The sequence below is a fragment of the Chenopodium quinoa genome, unplaced genomic scaffold (assembly GCF_001683475.1).
Source record: "Chenopodium quinoa cultivar QQ74 unplaced genomic scaffold, ASM168347v1, whole genome shotgun sequence".
In the NCBI taxonomy this organism is placed as follows: domain Eukaryota; kingdom Viridiplantae; phylum Streptophyta; class Magnoliopsida; order Caryophyllales; family Amaranthaceae; genus Chenopodium; species Chenopodium quinoa.
Window position 1 is genome coordinate 4,326,055 of NW_018742418.1, and position 22,667 is coordinate 4,348,721.

A 22,667-nucleotide genomic window follows, 5' to 3' on the forward strand; every position below is an offset into this window, starting at 1 on the left:
TGACCAAGATAGAGTTAATAGTTATAATAAAGTCTAATAAGATAAATTTAAAATAATAAATGGTGATATAAGGTGAACTACGCTAATAAGCTATAACTAAGGTAGCATAAGTATAGCAAATTTAGAGCTAATAAGATAAGATATATTGAACTCGCTTAATCGTTTAAATTAACATATTCCGTAAATGTAATTTATATAAAGGCATAGAGCATAAGCCAACTTGCTTGACAATTATATATACGAAGTACTATACTTCCTACTTTTGAACATTGATACATGATACTTAAAATTATTACATATATTGGTTTGGTACACCCATTGTATAAAACACCTACGAATAATTAGTCCGATCCGTATATGATTTCGAAAAAGAGAGGGAAAATTGATAACCACGCCATGTGAAATAATGCATGAAGAAAGCAAACAAGTGGCAACCCTTATAAAACCAAATCCCCTCCCATTAGTTGACTTCCCTTTCTCCTCCACTTTAAATTTCGATCCTCAACCCTTCTTTCTCTCCATTCTCCACCACTCCAAGAGAGGGCAAATAAAAATATGAGAGAGAAAATCAAATAAGAAAAAAAAAAAAAAAAGGAGAGAGGAGAGAAAATAGAAGAAACTAAATTCACAACAAACACAAAAGAAAAATCAAAAACACCATGCAAAAAGTATGAAACTATACAACCAAATAACCCAAATTTTCCTCCGTTTCTTTACTTTCTCTCTCTTCCTTTCCCTCCCTCTTCTCCTCCTATTCTCTCTCAAAACCACCAACACCGCCACAATTACAACCGCAGCAAACCCAGGAATTCGTATCCGACCCGGATACACCACCTACGACACTTACATAAAAAAACAACTCAACAAAACCCTTAACCCGAAACTCCGCCATCTTTGGACCACCCGTGATTGGGACCGTAAGATCCGAGTTTTCTCGAGTTTCTTCTCTCATTTAAAGGACTCGTCACTACTATCAAACTCATCCAAGGCCCTTTGTATTGGCGCTCGAGTTGGACAAGAAGTCGAGGCTTTGCGCCGTGTTGGAGTATCGGACTCGATTGGTATTGACCTTGTGCCGTGTCCGCCTTTGGTTATTCACGGAGATTTTCATAAGCAACCATTTGAGGATGAAACTTTCGATTTCGAGTTTTCGAATGTGTTTGATCACGCGCTTTACCCGGAGAAATTTGTCCGGGAGATCGAGCGGACGTTGAAGCCTGCCGGGGTTTGTGTTCTGCATGTGGCGATTACGACGCGGTCCGATAAGTATTCGGCTAATGATTTGCTTGGGGTGGATGCTTTGGTGAAGTTGTTTAAAAGGTCGGATTTGGTTCGGGTCAAAAAGGTTGATGGGTTCGGGTTGGATACCGAGGTTATTTTCAGAAAAAAAAAAAATTGATTGATTGAGATACGCCAAGTTTTTAACCTAGATCGTTTGGTTAGTTAGTTACTGGAGAGACTTCTGATCCATGTCGTTACTCGTTTAGTTATTTTTTGGCATGAAGAGATGCCCATGACAAGGTAAAAGTCATTATTCAGTAAAAATACGGATGTGAGATTAAATTCCGTCCACATTATTTATTTCTATTTATGCCATTTGATTTGGTTTGTTTATTCTTCTTTGTTGGTTGGCTAAAACTAGGGTAAAGAGAGAAATCCAATTCCAAAAGGAGAAATTTTCATGGAGTATTAAATTATTATTTTTTATATTCTTTTCCAAATACTTAAATTTGTTTGTTTTTTACGCTAGCTAAAAGCTGTGGCACATTCATAATATAATTAAAAATGGGCAAAGGTAATGATAACCGTTAAATTATAATGTTCGTTGCTTTTTTATTACTCTAATCACCTAACTATATTTTAATCATACTTTTATTCCTTCATTAATGATAAGTGTGAAGCTTTGACATATAGATAAAAAAGAGAATTAGAAATGATAATTGATTATGGTAGGGTTATATTCAATTAGTGTTAATTGCATGCCGTTTTACCCTTTTGCACGACAATTGGTCAATTTACATACTTAGGGAGTACATATTTTTGTCGAGTGTTTCCTCTAAAAATGTGCACTTGTACTGTGTACTCCATCCAATATTACTACTCCGTAGAAACTAGAAAGCAACAATTTGCTATTTCAAGGGCCAATCGTTATTATTTTTGGTTAAAAGATTCTGACTCTAGCTCCTCCATTGGACTATACTTTCACCGCATGTATTGTTAAATATGACCCTCACAGGATGGACTTCCATACATTACAAATTAATATTAGTGTAGTTACACATTAGTTATAACTTTGAATTTGAATTTTTTTTTATGTCGTACAAATAATATGTAAAAGTTACAACTAATATATAACGGAATAGTAACAGTAATGTGTAATTTAAATGGTACAACAAGTTAAAACAGACACCTTCTAAAACAAATGGGCACGCCTCATAGAAAAACAACACAACCCATTGTTTTCCTGGCCTTTACTTATGTAAAGAACTTAATTCAATATGATTAAAATGAATTAGTGCTAACTCACAGATTGTATTGCATAAGTTGGAGTTTTTTATTAAGGCGATTATTGATCAAATCTGCGATGTTTTTAGTTTTAAGATATTATGTACTTGTATTTAAATTCTTGTTTTTATTAGGAATTATATGTAAGTGTCGTTTGGCTATATTTTATTAATGAAATCCCTCTTTTCTTGTTGTAAAAAAAAAAAAAATGAATTGTATTCTTGTTATAATTGAAATGTATGTTCTTTTACTATGTTATGACCAATATGTTTTGTATGAATAAATTAGACATGTTTAATTTTGATATGGAAGAATAGATAGAGGGTACGAAGGAGCTAAAAATTTACCATGTAATTAAAGAACTTCCATATATTTAATATTTGAGGTAAATAATATCATTTTATGAGTGTGTCAGTGTGTGTGTTTTTTTTTTTTTTTAGCCTTTAACTCACATTATCTAATCTTAGCTCTTATGTTCCTTTAGTGTCAAAATAAAGGTTCAAGCATTTTATGTTTGGAAACAGTTATCTATCTACTTGTATTAGATACTTCCTTCGTTATTTTTAATCTTCGTATTTGAAATTTTTCTATAAAGAAAAATAGTAGAAAGATACGAAGTATAAATTATAAAATGACTGAGGGAGTATTAGTATTATATCCAGCCATATACTAGTATACTACTCCGCATTCCGCATTTATTTATAAATATATTTGCGTAACATGGCCATAAATGCTTTCCTGTTGCAAATTGTTGGAAAGTGATCCGTTAATTTCGCAATTAAAAACTTCTGACTAACATTGTTTATTACTAAGTTCAAGAACTGTTTGCTATAATTGTGGGCATGATACCTCTCTGATCTTTAACTTTTTCAAGCTATCAACAATTTAGGAGATGAACCAATTGACTAATGGTGTAGTGGTGATCGAAACTGCATTTAGTAGGGAGGATTGCGTGTTTGATCCCCTGTAACAACAATTGGGAGGGGATTGAAACCTAACCACCCAGAACTGATCCCCAAATCCGAATTAGCCCAAAGGATGAACCGGGTAGAACACCAAAAAAAAAAAACAATTAAGAGATGAACATTTTTTTTTCCACGACATTTTAGTGGTACAACTTTCGAACATAATGTGGCCTATTGGAACTACCTAGGCTAGGCGGATCAAGAAATGACCAAAAGGTCGAGTTTTTCTTCATTATACACCTATGTGTACGATGTACCTAAAAACAGAGGTTTAAGACATATTTTTTAGTTTATTTTGAAGAATTATAAATGTGCAAAAAAATGCAAATTATGGATGGGTAAGTGATGAGTAGATAGAAATGATGTCTTTCTTAATTGGAACTTCAAGGTCTCTAAAGCTAAATATATATGAAGTATCAAGTAGTGTTAATTTGGTGGCGGTATGGTAGGTTTGGGAGCTATATATTTGGAGTACATTCGAAAATTGTGATCATCGAAGCTAAAGACATTCTCTTCGAATAGCACGCATCATTTACATGTACCTTGGCGAAGAAGGTCGTCTTTTCCGTAGTCTTAATGCTGATTGTAGTAGATTGGTTACGCTCTTGTCATAACAGAACGAGATTGTTCACGAGAATTACTATGTATCGGCAATTCGGTATAATGTGCGAGTGTTTGGCAACTAGTATGATCATGATAATTCATTTTTCTCCCTATATTGTTCTTCAAGTTATGTTGTTCATGTATAACTGGGTCGAACGACTTGTCCCTGTCCATCTACTTGTAGCGAAATGCATATCGTACATTAGAGCAAAAGGCAACAGATGAGTACAGGTAATTTGTGACAAAAATTGGAAGATGAACAAAACGCTGCCCTTCAGATATGGTCAAAAGAATCCGGGACCAAAACAGCTCACTAGGCCTAAAAAAGAACAAGCCAATGCGAGACTTACACGTCTGCTGCAAGACTATCCTGCATTTGCTTGGGCTCCGTAGGATGGATGCTAGCTTTGAGCCAGATGAGCTACACAAACAGAGAACAATTAGTCTCCAGAAGTCATCTTAAGGTTCCGCGATATGAACTCCAATGGTTGGAATCGTTGGATAATTCATTTAATAGCTTGTCATGTCATATCATTTTCTCAAGTTATAACAATTCTAGCTACTTAACCAGTTTGTTTGCCAAAGCTAATTAACAAGGTGTACAACAATGGTATAGCTATTAGCTTAAGATTTTTAATATTTACAAGCTAGAAGATGAATTAGCCAATAATTAGAGTTGTTCTAAGAATCATTAATGACGAGAAGCTCTAAGGCTGAAGCTGAAGAATCAGCTCTCTCGATCCATTTATTCAATCGACACAACTTTGTATTCATTCCTTTCAAAATTTAAATTGGTAGTTCAAGGTTTAAGCGTTTAAATAGCACTCCAAAGACTTGCTTAAGTATAAACCATTAAACCTCAAACGTCTCAAAAATGGCCACATGTTTTCCTGTTGTCTTCCAAAACCAGTAAAGTAGCGGGCGGTATGGTGGGTTTGGGTGTAATGTACGGCAACTTGCCAGAAATCATGGTGGTGCAGGCAGCATTCAAGCAGTTCAGATTCGGAACATAATGGAACACTGTGATCATCAAAGATTAACATATCTTCTTCAGTTTGCGCGTAGCTTTGCCGAGATCTTTCCTGTCATCTTAATGCTGATTGTAGTTGATTCGTCATGTTTTAATCAAAAGTAATTTGGTATTATGTGGGTCTTAAGGCAATCAGTTTGATTTCCATTTCCCCCTATATTGTCCTTGAAGGTTGCTCATGTTGTATAATTTTGATAAATTGGGTTGAAAAACCTGCCCCTTTCCATCTACTTGTGAAAATGTCATTAGTTTGTGTGAGCCAACGTCATTGGGTATGTGGCTGTCCAAAAATACATTAAAAAAAACCCACCATGTTTTTCTTCCTTTTCTTGGAGCGATATCGTACATTTGAGCAAAAGCCAACACATGAGTACACAGATAATTTGTGACAAAATTGGAAGAGGAACATAACACTTCCCTTCAGATACGATTTTATAAAAAAAAACCGGACCAAAACAACTCACTAGGCCAAAAATAATGTGAGACTTACACGTCTGCAAGACTATCTGGAACAAACTCAGGAAGCTCACTATCGTTTTGTGACTGGGAAGCCACCAACTTGGCCTTCTTGTATCTGCTTGAGCTTCGTAGGATTGATTCCAGCTTCGAGCCAGATGAGCTACACAAGATAAATAACAGAGAACAATTAGATACTCCTGAAGTCATCTTGAGTTTCCATAATGTGAACTATTACTAGAAAATGTGCCTGGATACATCTGCAACATCGTACTTAATTGTGCAACCGCAATCAGAGTGATATGAATCGATGAATGAAAATGATTAAAAGAAAAATATTAAAAAGAGCTGAAATTGTTACACTTACTTTGCCTTGCTTCTGTCATTACCATTGGAAGAATCTGGCAAAAGATGAAAACAAAAAACGTTAGAAAACAAGACGCAAGTAGCATCACATAAAAAGTTCACGACAAAATCAAATTGAAAAATTGTACAATAAAAATAGTGCACTAAATTGTAGAGGTTGAACAACAAGAAAATTAACTTGAGACCAAAAGCAGCACATTTGAAAAATTGTGAACCGCACCCTCACAATATAAGTGCAGACTCAGTAAATCACTAAGATGTAAGAGCATTAAGGAGACAACAAATTAAATCAAGTTCTCCATTGCATTGGCAATCAATGACAGAACAATGCACAAAAAGTTATTGACAGCAAGATTTAACACATTACCGGGTTGCAATATCACCACTCCTTCGCTTTCCCCTTCCGAATAATCAGATGAAGATAAATTGTCTGGTGGAAGTGCGGCGCTAGAACTAGTTCTATCTTCATCATCAGAAGATGAACTAGTACCATCATCAAATATTGCTCTTGAAGAAGCTAACCCTTTCTTTCTTTGTTTTGTGATCAAAAGGGAAGATTTTCTAATGCCAACAGAATTCTCTTCCAGCTTTTTTGGTGGCTCCTTAGCCCGTCCTCCCTCACGAACCTTCTTTACTGTATTTCCAAAGCTCATGTTTAATACTTCAGAAGCCTTGCTTCCATCATCTACACTTGCACGAGAAACACCAGTATTCCTTGAGATGCTGGTAGGATCAGCTACAGTTGAAATTACTTCTTTCAAAATTTCTGAATTTTTGACATTGAGACCGAATTTGTCATGTTTTTTATGAGTGATGGGCTTCTGAAGCTCAGAAGTGTTTGAACTTCCCTTATTCTTTTTTAAGCCAAGCAAGTCACGTCCATTAGATGAAGTATCAATAGAAGATGGTTGATCAAGTTTCTTGACCTTCTGCTTACTAGCCTGTGGCTTTTCAAGCTGCGTTGCTTCTGCCAAGAGAGTGGAAACTTCTAGGGGAGGAGCCTGACTGAATTCACCATGTACATCATCTTGTATCACTTCTTTGTGCTCTTGAGCACCATTACTCTCAGCATCTGTAAATAGATCATCAGCCCGATCGACCTAAACCCCCCTCCCAAACAAAACAAAACAAAAAAGTCAGCCTTCATAGAATCACTTACAGCTGCTTCGCCCAATGAATTAATTTGAGAAATTGCATTTTGGTAACTTGACATGACTTACTCTTCTAGGGGCATCTGTTTCTCTCATTCTTATTTTGCCAGAGATTCTGCTTCCATCATCCACACTTGCAAGGGAAACATCACCTTTTTTGTCAATTTTGATAGGAGCAGCAACTGGAACGTCTGTCAGCGGAGGTATAGGTTTGTCTTGGCCTTGCACAGTGCTTAATTTCTGAATCCCAGAAATTTTTGCATGTACTTGATTCTTCTTCGATTCAGCTAAGTTTTGACCATTAAATGAACTATCTACAGCTGAAGGTTGATCATGTTTTTTTTGCCTTCTGTTTACTTGTCTGTGACTTTTCCAAATGCTTGGATTCTGATAATACAGGGGAAACTGTTAGGGAAGGAACCTCCCTCGAATCATCATGATGCACTTCACCCTGTATCACTTTCTTCTGGTTTTTTGCATCATCAGCCTCTTCCACCTGTCAATAAAAAGAAGTTGAAATAATTTAGTCACCATGCAATGGCTTTTAGCTGCTTGACATTATAAATCTATTAAGGGCAGTAGCTTCTTTGTAACTCAATTTCACTTACACTTTTTGGTGCATCCATTTCCATCTTTTTTTCAGCTGACTGCTGCTTCCCAGCTAAGCTGGAAAGGTCCTTCCCGGAAACAGAGAGCTTTTTCCTATGGCTTCTCGTAAGGGGTTTGTCACTTTCAATCACAGTTTTGGGGACAGCCCTTTCCCTAGTTTCTGCATCTGGTTGCTCTTTCAATAAAGAACCTGGAGGAACCATGCTAGATATAGCTTCCTCATTCAAAGACCTCTTCTTCAATGATTTACTCACAGTTTCTACACTCTCTTCGGGTTTGTCAATATCATTCTGCATTTTGCTAGATTCTGTCAACACACTAATTTCTTTCCTTTTCAGTTGGGAATCTCTCCTTTCTTTCTTTTTTTTCCTAGAGTGCTCTGACTTTGACGGAGATACAACTTCCTCGATTTCCTTTTCTCTTTCAGCAAAGTTGACTGACTCATTTTGAGAAAAGTCTGGAGCAATATTTAGATGCGACTGTGATACCTTTGCAGCAGTTCTGTGTTCTTGTTCACTTTCATTTGTTTTACTTTTCTTAGCAGTGTTGTCTGACTTCAACAGATCATCATTCATAATAGCATTGCATGTTGTCAATATAGCATCAGCCTGTTTCACATCCAAAAATACACACCCAAAAAAAAAAAAAAAAAAAAAAAAAAGAGAGAGATTCAGTGACTTCTAGCTGCTTGACAATATTAATCTATTTAGAGGAAATAAACTTCTTGGCAACTAGATTTCACTTACTTTTTTTGGTGCCTCCATTTCCATTGTTATTTCATCTAAATGGTGATCCACGGAAGGATCCAATGCAGGAGCAGGTTGCTTTTTTTGTCTCTGCTTCTTGGGTTTGTCACTTTGAATAACAGTCACAGGGGCTTCTAATTTCTGAATTTCCTCTTGAGGGTCCTTTCCAGGAACAGCTTCCTCGTTTCGAGACCTCTTCTTCGGAGTTTCACTTATAGTTTCCACACACCTTTCAGGTCTGCTAGCGTCATCTGGTAAATAAGTCCTCATGTCATGTTCTTTTTTATCAGCAATTTGCCTTTTGCTTAACAGTTCCTGATTTTCTGTACCAGAGTTCTTGGATTTATTTCTTTTTCTTCTCTTCGCAGGATTCTCTGATTTCACAGGAGCAATATCTTCCTCAATTTCCTTTTCTCTATCAACTAAATTCATCGACTCCTTTTGAGGTAGCAACAGCCCTGGAACATTGTTTAGATGCAATGGTGTTACCTTTTCAGCAGTTCTTTCTTGTCCGCTTCTGTCTCTTTTCCTTTTCTTAGCAGCATTGTCTGACTTCAAAGGAGCAACATCTTCTACAGTTTCCTTGTCTATTTTCAATGGATCATGTTGAAACAACAGCTCTGAAACATTATTCAGCTGTGACGGTGGTACCTCTTCAGCAATATTAATACCTTCTTTGTAGATGGTATGCTTATTGCCAGAAGGTGCATCAGCCCTTTCTAGAATATCAGGCTCTTGGTTAGAAGTTGCAGCAGGGCTATTATTGACATCAATGTTATACTTCTTTGTTTTCTTGGTTCTCTTAAATCGGGGTTTAGGCAATGAGGTGTCAATTCCACTTTCTTTGTTGAGAACTTCAGCTAAATTTGTGCTAGTACCTGCATAAGAATTTCCTGTAAGGCTCATTTCCGTTTGACAGAAAACCTTTTTTTCTTCCAGATTTACTGTACGATAACAAAATCTAAGTAATGACCTTTTTTTGTTCATTTTCCTCTCAATCGGGTAAACATTCTCCTTTCAGAAGTCAGTTCCAACTTAAATCATATATTCATATGTATCTCCCCCTTCCTTTAAGGAGGACGCAAGAAGTACACAAGCAACCATACAGTATGGAAGTGAAAAAATTCCTGTCTTATATATATATTTAATATTTTAAACATCTTACATGGAACTATAGAAGAAGATTTTCAACCAGCTCATATACACTTGGGACTTGGCAAAGAATGGACATGAGCAAGCATTGAGCAACACAATAAATTAGCTGGATGACAGGGTTTTTAAAATGGCAGAATGTTTCAGAGGGTACAGAATTCACCTTCCAATTGATGCACCATCCCAGTACCCTTTTGCAAATAATTGACAGTGTTGTCACCACCATCTTTCAAATGCATTAAAGATGGGTGTACGACAGAAGTATAGTGAAGACTTTCACTCGGTTTATATAGCTGCTTAGTGGCACTAACTTTGTCCTGTCAAAACGGAAAAATGGAAAGAAAGGAATAAAAAAAATATGAGCACAGCATAGATACATGGCATACACTTATATATTTTGGTAAATGATTTTTACTCACAGCTTTTGGGACATCCAATTGACACGAGCCTCTTGCTTTTTCCTTCAATTGCTCTTTCACACCACCATTATTATTCTCCACAATCCCTTCCACGTCATTCCTTTTCTTTTTCTTCTTCTTTTTCTTACTACTACTCATGTCTAGAGTCACATGAGGCTGAGGAGATGAGTTCGCAAGTTGTAATTCATTTCGATGCCACAGACGTGCTTCTAAGGGCTTGCATTCAATATCCTTCTGGGGTTCTAAACAGCTACCCAGTGTCCAAACATCAGCAAATACAAACCATGCATCTGCTACCCCATGAAAAACAGTTTTGAGAAGCATATAGTCTGGAAGATGGTAGTGGCTATCGTTCAATTTCACCTACAACAGGCAATCAAACACCAAGCCATACAGCCAAATTATAATACAATGACTGATAAAATATATATACTCGTACAAGATATGCATATGTGATACTATATGTGTAACTACGCGCACACACACACACAACTCCATCCCCTCCATTCACTTGATTATAATAGACAGTTTGGATGATTATGGGATAATTTAGGTGTTGAAGCTTCATAACCCACATTCGAGGGTCAGCACATAACATGAAAAGACAGGTAAAAAATAGCGAAAATATACCGAAAGAGCATTGACTTCAATCCTCCCTAACAGCGGAAAGCACTCGAAATGTTCACGACGAAGTTGCCCTGCAAACAAATAGAAGAATCAGAGAGAGCGGTAAGCAAAATTAGCCCACTGTTTTGACAAAAGCAAATGCAAACTTTCTAGTAGTATGCATATACATACAAGTATTAGCAATAGTAACACAAGTTGTTCTATACTCCCTCCTCTCATTTTCCTAAAATATGGATTAAAATTCTTCTATTTGTTACAACACCACACCGTATTATTTGGTATGACTAAACACGTTGTATACAATACACCCGTTGCATTCAAAGTTCATAATTATATGATAGCATGGTTAAGTTTATTGTACTACTCGTATAATAATACACCCGTCGTATACTTACCTATTACTTATCGACTCAGACAAATGTTCGATAAACCCAGATAAAACCCCAAAACGCAGAATTTGCCGGAATTGTAATATCATACAAATATAATAAAAACCTAGTTCATAGAAAGCGTAAAAATTGCAATGTTAGCATCAAAATTAATCGATGATCAAAGACAATAATAAAACGCAGAAACTCGAATAATTTTAAAAAAGGAGGTGAGAAGTTTACGTTTGAGAGAGGTGACTGAAGAATGTGAATAAATGGGGACGATGAGATGAGTATTAAGATTGGTATCAACAAAGACAGCCCTTGATTTCTCTGCTGCCATTTGTGAGTCTTCTTCAACCTCTCTTTCCGACATTGATGGACCTGAGAAAGAGAGGCGGCAGTGAAGACTGAAGAAGAAAGAGAAATCAAAATTGAGGGAATTTTGTTCAAGGATGGTTAAACGTCGTCGTTTTATAGGGGTTTTTTTTTTTTTTTTTTTTTTTTGGACAAAAGATTCTATTAACAAAAAAAATTACATATTACACAACCTCAGAAGAGTAAAAAAAACTAAGAAAATTACAACACAACATATCAAACCAAACACGCAAACAAGAATGGGAATCCTTAAGAACCATAGCATAACACCAAATGACTACCATAGCATAACCACCTGTGATGACCGCCATTTATAAAACAACATTAATTTCAGAGCCGAGAAAACCAACAAAAATCTACTGGATCTGTAATGTGGACTGAGCATTGCCAAACTAACCAAATAACTCGAGATGTATAGAAATTGTAGCTTGAACGTAGTGAAGAGCACTGAAACTTGCCAAAACACAAAAGCAAATTTGAAGTAGAAGCTGCTGAGAGTAGAACCAACCGAAAGATGAATACCCCCTGTTAAAGAAACAAGAACCCTTGACACCACTTCACTCCCAGGGAACGCAAAGAATAACTACTTCCTTTTGGGAAGACAACCAAAAGAGTCATATTTTTTAATGACTCTATCATGGGAAACCTTGCATGAAAATGCAGGTTCCCTTCCTGCAACTCTACTAACAGAGAGTGCAAGAAAATGGAGGACTTTGCTTACCCCAAACATTAAAGTTGGGGAGCCTCCTTCAAGATGTGGATTAATGGCGATGACTGGCTTTGTCATCACAAACACTAACAAAGGGATGATAGCAACCAGAAGAATACTCTTATCATCCCACAACCAAGACACAACAGGATAAGCGAACCCACCTTTTCCCTCAACAACACCAACACCAACACCAACACCTTCCTCCTGCATACTCCAATTGCAGGGTAAACCTTGTTCCTCCTGCACAAACGAAACCACCTCCTGGAAGATATAACAAACCCAAATTCCTATAATTCCCATATAAACAAAGTAACACCCCGAAAAGGCAACGAACAGAACAAACAAATCAACAAGCAAGGTTTACCTAACCTTGTAACCTCTAAATCCAAAAGCAAAATTGCCCAGTGTGACCCCAAAGACAAAATTCCTTTAATTAGAAAAACCTTAAGGAACCCCACTCCAAGACAAACAACCAGATTTAAAAAAACAACGGATTTTTCATGAAATACTACTGAGTTTTTCGAAAATTCACCATATACCACACAAAATTTTTTAATACACCAAATACCACTGAGTTTTTGGTAAATGTCACAACATACCATTTCCGTTAACGGTGTTAGTCATTAACGTTAATTATGCCACGTGGCAGCTTGTAAATGGTGATTATTAATGTTATTTATTTAATTAACTAACTTTAAAAAAAATTAAAGTAAAATTAATAGAAAAAAAGGGGGGGAAAAAAACCAGGCCAACACCAGCCCACAACCACTGGTGGTGGCACTCCCCTCCCTGGCCCTCTTTGAACCACCCCCTCCCTAACCCCAGCTTCCGAAACCTCCCCTAAAACCGCTCCACCTCCACAAAACCGGCTCTCTCCACCCTCGAAACCACCTGTAACACTAACCTCCCTCGCCTCCCTCCACCACCGAAACCATATACCGAAATCGTCCCCCTCGCCTCCCTCCACCCCCGAAACCACCTGTACACTTTAGAGAGGATTTTAGGGGTTTCGGCAGCCGAAAATAGGAAGGGGAAGGGTTTCATGGGATGGTGGGTTGGCCGAAAATAGTCGAAAAGGGATGGGGAAGGGGGTTCTGGGTGAAGTGGCAGGAATCGAAAAGGGGAGGGCAAGGGGGTTTTGGGTGGGTGGCCGGAATCGAAAAAGGGAGGGGAAGGGGGTATTGGGTAGGTGGCCGGAATCGAAAAGGGTAGGGGAAGGGGGTTTTGGGTGGGTGCCCGGAATCGAAAAGGGGAGGGGAAGGGGGTTTTGGGTGGGGTGGCCGAAATTCGAAAGGGATGGGGAAGGGGGTTTTGGGTGGGGTGATCAGAATCGAAAAGGGGGGGAAGGGGTGGAAGGCTGCCGGCCTCCGGCGCGCCTGTCGTTTCTGGCCTCGGCGGTAAGGGGTTTGGCGGTGAGGTGGCCGGAATGGGCTGGCTGGTGGTGGTGGTGGGCTGGTGGCAAGCTGGCAGCAGGTTTTGTTTTTTTTTTTTTTTTTATAATAATTTTTGTTACTTTTTATTATTTTTTTTTATTTTTTGGTTTTTATTTTTTTATTTGATAATTAATTAAATAATTATTCTAAAATTAAATAATTTAGAAGGGAACCAATCACAAGTTGCCACGTGGCATTATTAGCCTTAATGACTAACGGTGTTAACGTCCGTTAGTCATTAATGTATGTTATGACATTTACCAAAAAACTCAGTGGTATTTGGTGTATTAAAAAATTTTGTGTGGTATACGGTGAATTTTCGAAAAACTCAGTGGTATTTCATGAAAAATCCGAAAAAAACAACTATATTTAAAAACGTAAAACTAAACACTAAAAAGAGCAAACTACATAAGCTAACACTAGGCAAAAAAAGGCAAATAAGCACCGGTTCAAACCTCCCCTTTCGCACCGGTCCAGATTTGAGGGATGCTAAAAATAAAAAAATTAGCACCGGTACAAAATCGATGGAAAAACTAAGAATTCGCACCGGTTAACCGGTGCTAAAAGTGAGTCCTGCGATTTTTATTTTTTGGTTTTTGCTACAATTGGCACCGGTTAACCGGTGCCTATTATACCTTCAAAAAATAAAATAAAAATTGCGATTTTTGCCCTCAATAAAACAAATCAACAGACAATGAAACAAAACAACCAAAATCCCTCAAAAAAAAAAACACCAAATCGTAATATACATTAATCATATATATATATACATATATATATATATACACACACACACACACATATATATATATATATATATATATATTCATCGAATAAATTGTTATTTTACAATTTATTAAAAAAAAAAGCAACAATGAACAACAAAATATGTTAATCCGAATCTTGAATCCTTAGCTTCTTCTATGTGGAATCCTTGTAAATTTTTTTTAAAAGTAATACTACCTGCATCATAAAACACCAAAATTAATAAAACCAAAAACCAGAGAAGAGATGAGAAAGAAGAACGAGACATCACAAAAAAAAAAAACTCCGAAAAAACACAAACATCAAAAATGACTAATTAGAATTCCAATTTTGTCTTCCTTCGTCGTGTGCCTGGGCTGTGACGGCTCTCAACCCAGAAAAAAAACCAAAAAAAAAACCCAGAAAAACCCTAAAAATCCAAGAAACCTAGAAAAACCCATAAAAAAAACCGGAAAAAAAAAAAACCCACAAAACCCAAAACCTAGAAACCCAGAAAAAAACAAAAAAACCCAAAAACCCAAAGAACCCAGAAAAACCCAGCAAAACCCGTGAAAAACCCAGAACCCAGAAACCCGAAAACCTAGAAAATACCCGGAACCCAGAAATCGAAACGCAAAGCTAAAGAACCGAGAAACCCTAACCTCAAATTTCTGATTTTAGGCGGCGGCGATGTTTTTCGTGGTTGACGGCGGCGGCAATGTTTGTTGTGGTTGACGGCGGCGGCTTGGTTGTTGTGCTTGGTTGTTGTTGAGCAGAGGAAAAAGAACGAGAGATCAGAGAAGCACAGAGAGATCAGAGATGAACGAAAGATGGGAGAGATGAGAGAGAAGAACAGAGATGAGAGAGATCAAAGAAGAAGAACGAGAATCAGAGAAGAGAAGAACGAGAATCAGAGAAGAGTTGAGAGAGATGAAAGAGAAGAACGACAAAGAAGAAGAACAGAGATGAGAGAGAAGAACAGAGATGAGAGATAAGGAGAGAGAGAAGGAGAGCATGCATTTCAGAGAGAGGGGGGCTATTATATAAGGGTTTATAAGATTAGGGGCACCGGTCAATTCCTTTTTTTTGTTTTCATTTTCTAAAACAAAACGCACTGGTTAACCGGTGCCATTATATTTTTGCCCACCGGTTTACAAGAACCGGTGCTATATTGTCGATGCTAATTTGTGTTTTTCTACTAGTGTAAACATAACTACCAAACCAAATCAAGAACTACAACTAAACGACAAACTCTAACAAAGAGAAATTGAGACTCACTAGAAGAAGAGTACCATAAAGAACTACCTTACCATCAGAATCAAAACTTAACCCAAACAACAACCTTCAAAGACCAACGCAAGAAGACCCCTCACCGAAACCCAGCCTTGGATTAAGGTAGAAAACTATAGCCTTAACTTCACCTTTACCGCCGAGAACGCGATTACTAGCGAATTTCCTTTCGACGATGGCGTTAAGAATAGCCTTGGCTTCTTGTTTCATTGGAAAATCAGAACCTCACCAACACCTTAACCAACCTCCGATGGTATTAACGGAAAATCAGTACTTCAATCTTTCTAGTCTTCTTTATTGTGAAAAAAAAAACAAAAGGAAACGCAGAAAACTAAAGAAACTATAGAGAAGAGGACTCGTCGGCAACAGCAGAGGAGAAAACGCCGGTCGCCGGCGAGCAAGGGAAGCGGTGAGAAAGGCGGCTGTGAAGCGATGGAAAAGATAAGAACATAACTGTTTCGGGGTTTTCTGGAGTGTCCTGCGGGAGAGTTACAATTCCAAGAATGCCCTTCAACCGCCTGTACCTGCAAAACCACGAAGACTCCGGTTGGGTGGAGCTCCGCCTCCGACGATCAAGTCAGTGATGTACGGGAGGAAGAAAGTGCGTAAAGCGTAAAATTACTTCTCGCGTAATGGGAGAATTCCGCAATTAAGATTGCTCGGTTTGGGTGTAAGTGTATTTATGATTGTATTCCATGCCCCATTAATAAGGATTCTCCCACCATTTATAGTGGGGAGCATTGGTTCCCCATTTAGGGTTCCTAGGACACGTGTCAGCAGGGCATTGGAGCCCTGCTGACCAATGGCAAGGTGCCACGCGTCGCTCAGCCATTGGGCCACGTGGCTGGGGTAATTTTAACCCAAACATTTGCCCCTCTCAGGTGCTGACGTGGCAAGGTGCCACGTGGCGCCTGAGAAGAGAGCTGACGGTGATTTTTTTTTTTTTTCAAAACCCCTTCAAATTCTAACTGAAAGAAGGGAAAAGTAGAAGGGGAAGGGGCGCGACCCTTCGCCTTCCGGGGCAACCCCTATAAATAGGAGAGGAAGCACACGAAAGCTCATTTACAAACTTCGTGAAATTTCTTGAATTTTGAGAGCATCCGGTACTTGAAATTTAGAGCACACGGAGATTTGAAAGCTTACAAGCAGCCGATTTTCAGACCGCCTGTGAAGTAGCAAGCAAGCAAAAGATTTTCGAGAGGGTACCTCAGAGAACCCAACCGGTATTCAAACCGTCTGTGTCTTCGCAAGCATCCCCAAGAAATTTCTTGAGGTTTTTAACACTCTTCTTTAGGTACCGTCTCTATTCTTTCTCGCTTTTCCATGTATTTCCGTTTGCGTCTTTTGCTTGCATTTTTGTTTATAAGTCCCATAGGTAGATGGACCCTTTATACCCATACCCGGACCATAGTTGTGAACTCAGCCGGTCAGTTAGTACGGCTGAGTCTAGAACTGGATCTGTCGCCTCTGATCTTTGGAATTTCCCCTTTTCAACGCCTGTATCGACCGACTCCGTGTCTGTGCAGGACACCATGGCCAGAATTAGGGGAACAGCTATGAACCCCAATTAAAGAGGCGGGGACTCAAAAGAGTTATCGCCTGAAAATCAAGGCCCATACGGGGAGGTTAGAGAACCATCCGGCGGTACCCCCGCCACCCCAAGCGATAGCATTCTAGGCTCTTACAACGAGGAGACCTCTCCGGCTGGGGAGGCTGAGCAGCCAGAAGCTGCCAATGATGCTCCCAACTCCCCATCCGGCTCTGATGACGGTCGGGTTGAAAGTAGTAGCTCCAGCTACTTAACCATGTCAGAAGATAGCGAGGAGGCGGAGAGGCCTTCGTGGCAAAGCCGAAACGATCCTCTCATGATCGCCGTCTCCTTGAAGGACCGTGCCCTCATGCGGTCTTCTCTACAAGACTTTATCACCAGGCGGCCGCTTGGTGAAGGATACAAGATGACCGTACCGGGGGAGTTCGGGACGGTTGTATGGGAAGATGACCAACCCAACGCTAACGGTTGGTTTGGATGCTATGAGGCGGCTTTCCTAGCCGGCGTCCGCTTCCCCCTTCATAACACGATCAAGGCCATACTTAGGGGGTATGGCTTAGGCGTTTGGCAACTCACCCCGAATTCTTGGGTGAATATATTAGGGTACATCGCCGCCTGCGAGATGCAGGGTCTCAACCCCGGCTGGGAGGCGTTTACCCATATGCACTACCTGAGCCGGAGCCCAGGCAACTGGAGGGCCTGGTACACCCTGACCACTCACCCCCAATACATGATGACCTTGGACAAGCCGTCTAAATGGTCGGGCTGGAAGAATCGGTTCTACCTGGTCAAGGCCCCGTCTGAGGAGGAAAACAGGGAGTACTGGACCTACAACCGGAAACCAGAGCTTATGGGGCAGAAGTGCCGGCTGCCCCCAGTTCCCGATAATGATAGGAGGGCCATTCTGGACTCCGGATTTTTTGAGTTGACCTCTACCTCTCTCTCAACCGGAGAGATAATAAGGGTACCCAAGAACTGGGTGCCCAAACACGAATTTTTCAAAGACGAGTGCTTCTTGTCTGCCTGTGGGCCTAGCAGAATGTTTAAGACCAAAGGTTACGAACCCTAGCCGGTTAATTTGATGCCGGCTGACCTTTTTCTCTTGATTGCAATGTAAAATTCATATTTCTGACCGGATGTACTTTCGTTTTGCAGAAGAAGCTAAGAAGATGTTGCCCACCGCCAAGACACCCGCAAAAAAGGCTTCAGATATCCGAAAGGAGAATCTGGAGAAGAAACTTGCCGCTCAGGCGGCTAAAAAGGTTAGCCCGCCTGACCTTCTCAATATGTTTGGCTTAGATGCTTTTAGCTGTTTTATTCACCTGACCGTTTGTGGTCTTGTCTCAGGATGGGGGTGCTATTCCCCGCTCTCTGCAAAAACAGATCCGGCAAAGGCCGTCTGTTGATGAACCGGCACTCAAGGTGCCGAGAACTGCTTCTACCGACCGGGCTACTACCGGCGGTAAATCAATAAAGACCCCAGGCGGGTCTAACACTGAGAAGGCCTTAGAGGCCACTCCAATAAGGACCGCAACCGGTCCATCTGCTGCTGGAAGCCAAAAGGCTTCCCAAAAAGGTACAAACCCTTTCAACCTCGAATTGCTCGACATACCCATGCGGGTAAAATCGTACTCCTCTTCGCAGCCGGGAGATTCTCCGATCAGCCGGCTGTCCGTTGGTGGAGCATATGCAGCATACTCACCGTCTGTTTCTGGTGCAGATAACTCACCACGCTGGCCGGACGCTGCTCAATACGCCCGGGCCATGCTGAAAGTCGTCCCCCGGGACGAGAAGGAGGCGATTCCTGGAATCAACACCTTCAATGCCGACCGGGTTATGGTCGACCTGGCCGATGTAAGCAACTGAGTACCCACCCGGATTTTAATTTGTAATACACCCATCCGGTCTTTCAACTAATACTGGTTGTGTTGTTGTTGCAGGCACTGCTCCGCGTGGAGGGGCTTAAGAAGGCCTACATCCGCAAGCAGGAAGAGGTAAGAAGAGCCAAACGTTCTGCGGATGACGCACATAACGTTGCTCACTATTCCATGATTGTGCATGACTTAGAAACTAAAGCTATAATCATGCAACAGGCGGATCAGGTCAAGTCCCTCCAACGGGCCCTCTCGGAGCAAAAGCTCAAAATGGACAACCTCCAGGCGGCCCTGGATAACGCTGAAGAGGAGCTGAAAAAGCATGAAGAGCCCCTCAAGCGGCTCGACCAGGCGGAGAAGAGCAGCAAACGGCTGCAATTAGAGAATGACCGCCTGGTCAAGGAGGCCGCCGATGCTCAGCGCAATTTCCAGTCCACCCTAGAGGCTGATCAGAGCCGGCTCATTGAGGAGAATGAGCAGGACTGCCAAAACAAAATGAAGAGGGCGTTCTCCATCATCCACCCGGGTGCAGACTACAATGTCTGGGAGGTCGCCTACAAATACGCAGACCTGGCCATTCTGGCTGAAGAGGAGGGCCAGCCGGGGCCCGAACCGTATGAGCAATGGGTGGAAGCTGAGTTCCAGCGAATACAAGCGGAAGCGGCTGCTTTGGAGACGACCGTCAAGGATGAGGTTGCTCCCGGCTCCGTCCCCAACACCGACCCAGCTCATCCGGAAGGGAGCCAAGCTCAGGGCGACCGGGTTACGGTGGAAGTAGAGTAGCAACGACCTCCCGGCCTGCGCGCCGTGCATTATCTTGTAATAGCGCCGGAAGGGTCGGATTACTCTGCTATTGTCTTCTATTTTGAATATTGAAATTCTCACCGGCTGTGCCGGTTTATTCTGTAAACATTTTATTATTCACCGGCTGTGCCGGTTAATTCTGCTATATTTCTACCGGGTGGTCCGGTTTTGAATGAATTTTCTTCTTTCTTTTTGCTGTTTTGAATGTCTTGAATGTCGCGTCTTTCTTGCTTTGATAATTTTTGCAAGGATAGCCAAGAAAATCGTCTGAGTCTTTGCAAGCTAGGCAAAGAAATTTGTGAGGGTAGGCAAAGAAATTTGCGAGGGTAGACAAGAGAACCCAGCCGGTACCATTACCGTCTGAGTCTTCGCAAGCTAGGAAAAGAAATTTGTGAGGGTAGGCAAAGAAATTTGCGAGGGTAGACAAGAGAACCCAGCCGGTACCATTACCGTCTGAGTCTTCGCAAGCAATTCCATTTTTTGCCTTGTGTAAACCATGAATGTTTTTCCGCATGACTTGTTGGGGTTAGGGTAGGTAATTGCCCCTGGATAGGAGGCTGGCATAGATGAAATGGTGGCAGGCGGCTATCCATATGCTATAGCGCAGTGCTAAGTGCCAACCGTGAAAACGAAAAGCAGCCGGTTTTAACTGATTCGCCAGCTGGGCTTTTGGGAGAGATCTTTTTCTTAGGATTTAGGGCGTCAATTTTCCGGTTGGGCTTTTGCAAGAACACCCTTCATAGATTATTGGCCTAACCTAAATTTTTTCGAGGCCTGCCTTCTCTTAGTCGATTAGGCGGTATGTTAAGTACCGGCTGTCTGTTTTGAGATCAGCCTTAAATGGTACTTGATCCAAAGAGGGGGCCGAATGCATGTTTGGTAATGCTAATCCACAATTCTTTGGTGCCATGGATCATTCAGGCGGGTAGGACCGCCTGATTTTTGATCACTAGAACAATTTTCCACCCAAATGGGAGATGTTCTCTTCGATGAATTCACCCGAATGGGCGTCACCGGCTGGTTTATTAAATTTCCGGGCCCGCTTGTGTTGGGCACAAGACAGGGCGCATGGGAAATAAGTACAGGGGGCCGCTTGTGTTAAGCACAAGACGTGGCGCATGTAAGCACTATATGTAGTAAATCTTTCTCATTAATTATAAAGAAATATACAAAAATTATACAATTTCTAGAAGTAGTACTTTTTGAGATTATCTATATTCCAAGTCCTAGGCAGCTTTCTACCGTCCGGGGTTTCCAGGCGGTATGTGCCGTCTCGTACTTCTTCAAAGATCCGGTAGGGTCCCTCCCAATTCGGAGTCAGTTTGCCTTGCTCATTGGCCCTACCGAATGCTTCCATTTTGCGAAGCACAAAATCTCCTACTTGCAGGGGCCACTTGTGAACCCGCTTGTTGTAGGCTCTTGTCATTCTCAGGCGGTAAATCTCATGACGCAAGGCTGCGTTGCCCCTTCGCTCTAGGAGAGCATCTAGTGCAAGCCGCATGGCTTCCCAGTTGGTCGTCTCATCATATAGCATGATGCGAAGCGTTGGCTCATAATGTTCAATGGGGAGCACCGCCTCAGTGCCGTATGTCATAAGAAATGGGGTTTCACCGGTTGCCCCTTTTTTAGTGGTCCTGATGGCCCAAAGGACATGAGGTAGCTCATCTGCCCATAGTCCTCCGGCTCTTTCCACCTTCTTTTTTATACCGTCTGAGATCAGTTTATTGAAGGCTTCAACCTGTCCGTTTTCCTGAGGGCGGCCAACGGATGCAAAACAATGGGAGATTCCTTGGTCTCCCAACCAGCTCTTAAGGACAGGCGTTTCGAATTGAGGTCCATTATCAAAGACCATAGACATTGGAACCCCAAACCGGGTGATGACATTTCTCCAAATGAAAGAGATCACGTCTTTTGTTTTTATGCCTTTGACCGCCTCTGCTTCAACCCATTTGGTGAAGTAATCTACTGCCACCAAAATATACCGTCGACCGCCTGATGCAGGCGTATACGGACCCAAGATGTCCATGCCCCATTTTGCGAATGGAACCGGACTATGGATGGCTGTCAAGTCAGTTGCCGGTCGATGTATCAGCTGGGCAAACTTTTAGCATTTATCACACCGTTTCACCAAATCCATGGCGTCAGCCTCAAGAGTGGGCCAAAAATAACCCTGCCGTCTAGTTCTTCTTGCCAAGGACCTGTCGCCTATGTGTGAGGCACAAAAACCCGCGTGCAGATCCTCTAGAACCTCTCTTCCCCTTTCAGGGGTTACACACTTCAGAAACGGCTGCAGATAACCCTTCCGGAGAAGTTCTCCATGATGCATAACAAAGCTCAGAGCACGCTTCTTGAGCGCCATTGCTTCAGAAGGGTCATCCGGTAAAGTACCGTCTGCCAAGTAAGCCCGGATGGGGTCCATCCAGGTGGCACTTCGGTCCAGGATACCTATGGGGTCATGATCAATGCTTCTCTTCTCAATGACTTCCCAAAAAACCGTTCTAGGTGCATCACAGGAGGCGGATGACGCCAATTTGGAAAGGGCATCCGCCTGATTATTCTCGGACCGGGGCACCTGACTTAGATGAAATTCATCAAGTGACACAGCCTCCTCTCTGACCGCCTGCAGATATTTGATCATAGCCGGATGGGTGGCCTCGTAGTCACCATTGTATTGGCTAACAATCAATTGAGAGTCTGAGCAGGCGCTGATTTTTGTTGCCCCTGCCGCCTTACACATGCGTATACCGGCTAGCAGGGCTTCATACTCCGCCTCATTATTAGAGGCTTGGAACCGGAACCGTAGTGCATATTCAAACTTATCCCCTTCCGGAGAACGACATATGACGCCTGCACCACAGCCGTTCACCGTAGAACTACCGTCTACGA

The 22,667-nt window shown here is 41.2% G+C and overlaps 3 protein-coding genes across 4 annotated transcripts; 1 reads left to right on the top strand and 2 right to left on the bottom strand.

Annotated features, from left to right (window-relative positions):
- The first annotated feature begins 273 nt into the window (after positions 1 to 273).
- On the top strand, positions 274 to 1,707 carry LOC110710076. Its single transcript, XM_021888335.1, has one exon. It carries the CDS (start codon positions 671 to 673, stop codon positions 1,397 to 1,399), a length of 729 nt encoding a protein of 242 aa, XP_021744027.1. The 5' UTR covers positions 274 to 670; the 3' UTR covers positions 1,400 to 1,707.
- Positions 1,708 to 4,921: 3,214 nt separating this feature from the next.
- LOC110710095 lies at positions 4,922 to 7,375 on the bottom strand. The gene is made up of 4 exons (XM_021888365.1): positions 7,146 to 7,375; positions 6,293 to 7,025; positions 5,927 to 5,960; positions 4,922 to 5,722 (listed from the first exon to the last, which is right to left on the bottom strand). Exons 1-4 carry the CDS (start codon positions 7,170 to 7,172, stop codon positions 5,590 to 5,592), a joined length of 927 nt encoding a protein of 308 aa, XP_021744057.1. The 5' UTR covers positions 7,173 to 7,375; the 3' UTR covers positions 4,922 to 5,589.
- LOC110710083 (C-type lectin domain-containing protein 180-like) lies at positions 7,375 to 11,462 on the bottom strand. 2 transcript variants are annotated; one of them, XM_021888348.1, is made up of 7 exons: positions 11,241 to 11,462; positions 10,633 to 10,700; positions 10,003 to 10,365; positions 9,747 to 9,900; positions 8,432 to 9,309; positions 7,685 to 8,293; positions 7,375 to 7,572 (listed from the first exon to the last, which is right to left on the bottom strand). In XM_021888348.1, the coding sequence occupies exons 1-7, from the start codon at positions 11,371 to 11,373 to the stop codon at positions 7,408 to 7,410; spliced, it is 2,370 nt and encodes a 789-aa protein (XP_021744040.1). In that variant the 5' UTR covers positions 11,374 to 11,462; the 3' UTR covers positions 7,375 to 7,407. The 2 variants fall into 2 exon arrangements, with proteins under 2 accessions (XP_021744040.1, XP_021744047.1); XM_021888355.1 differs by lacking the exon at positions 11,241 to 11,462 and adding an exon at positions 11,025 to 11,112.
- Positions 11,463 to 22,667: the final 11,205 nt, after the last annotated feature.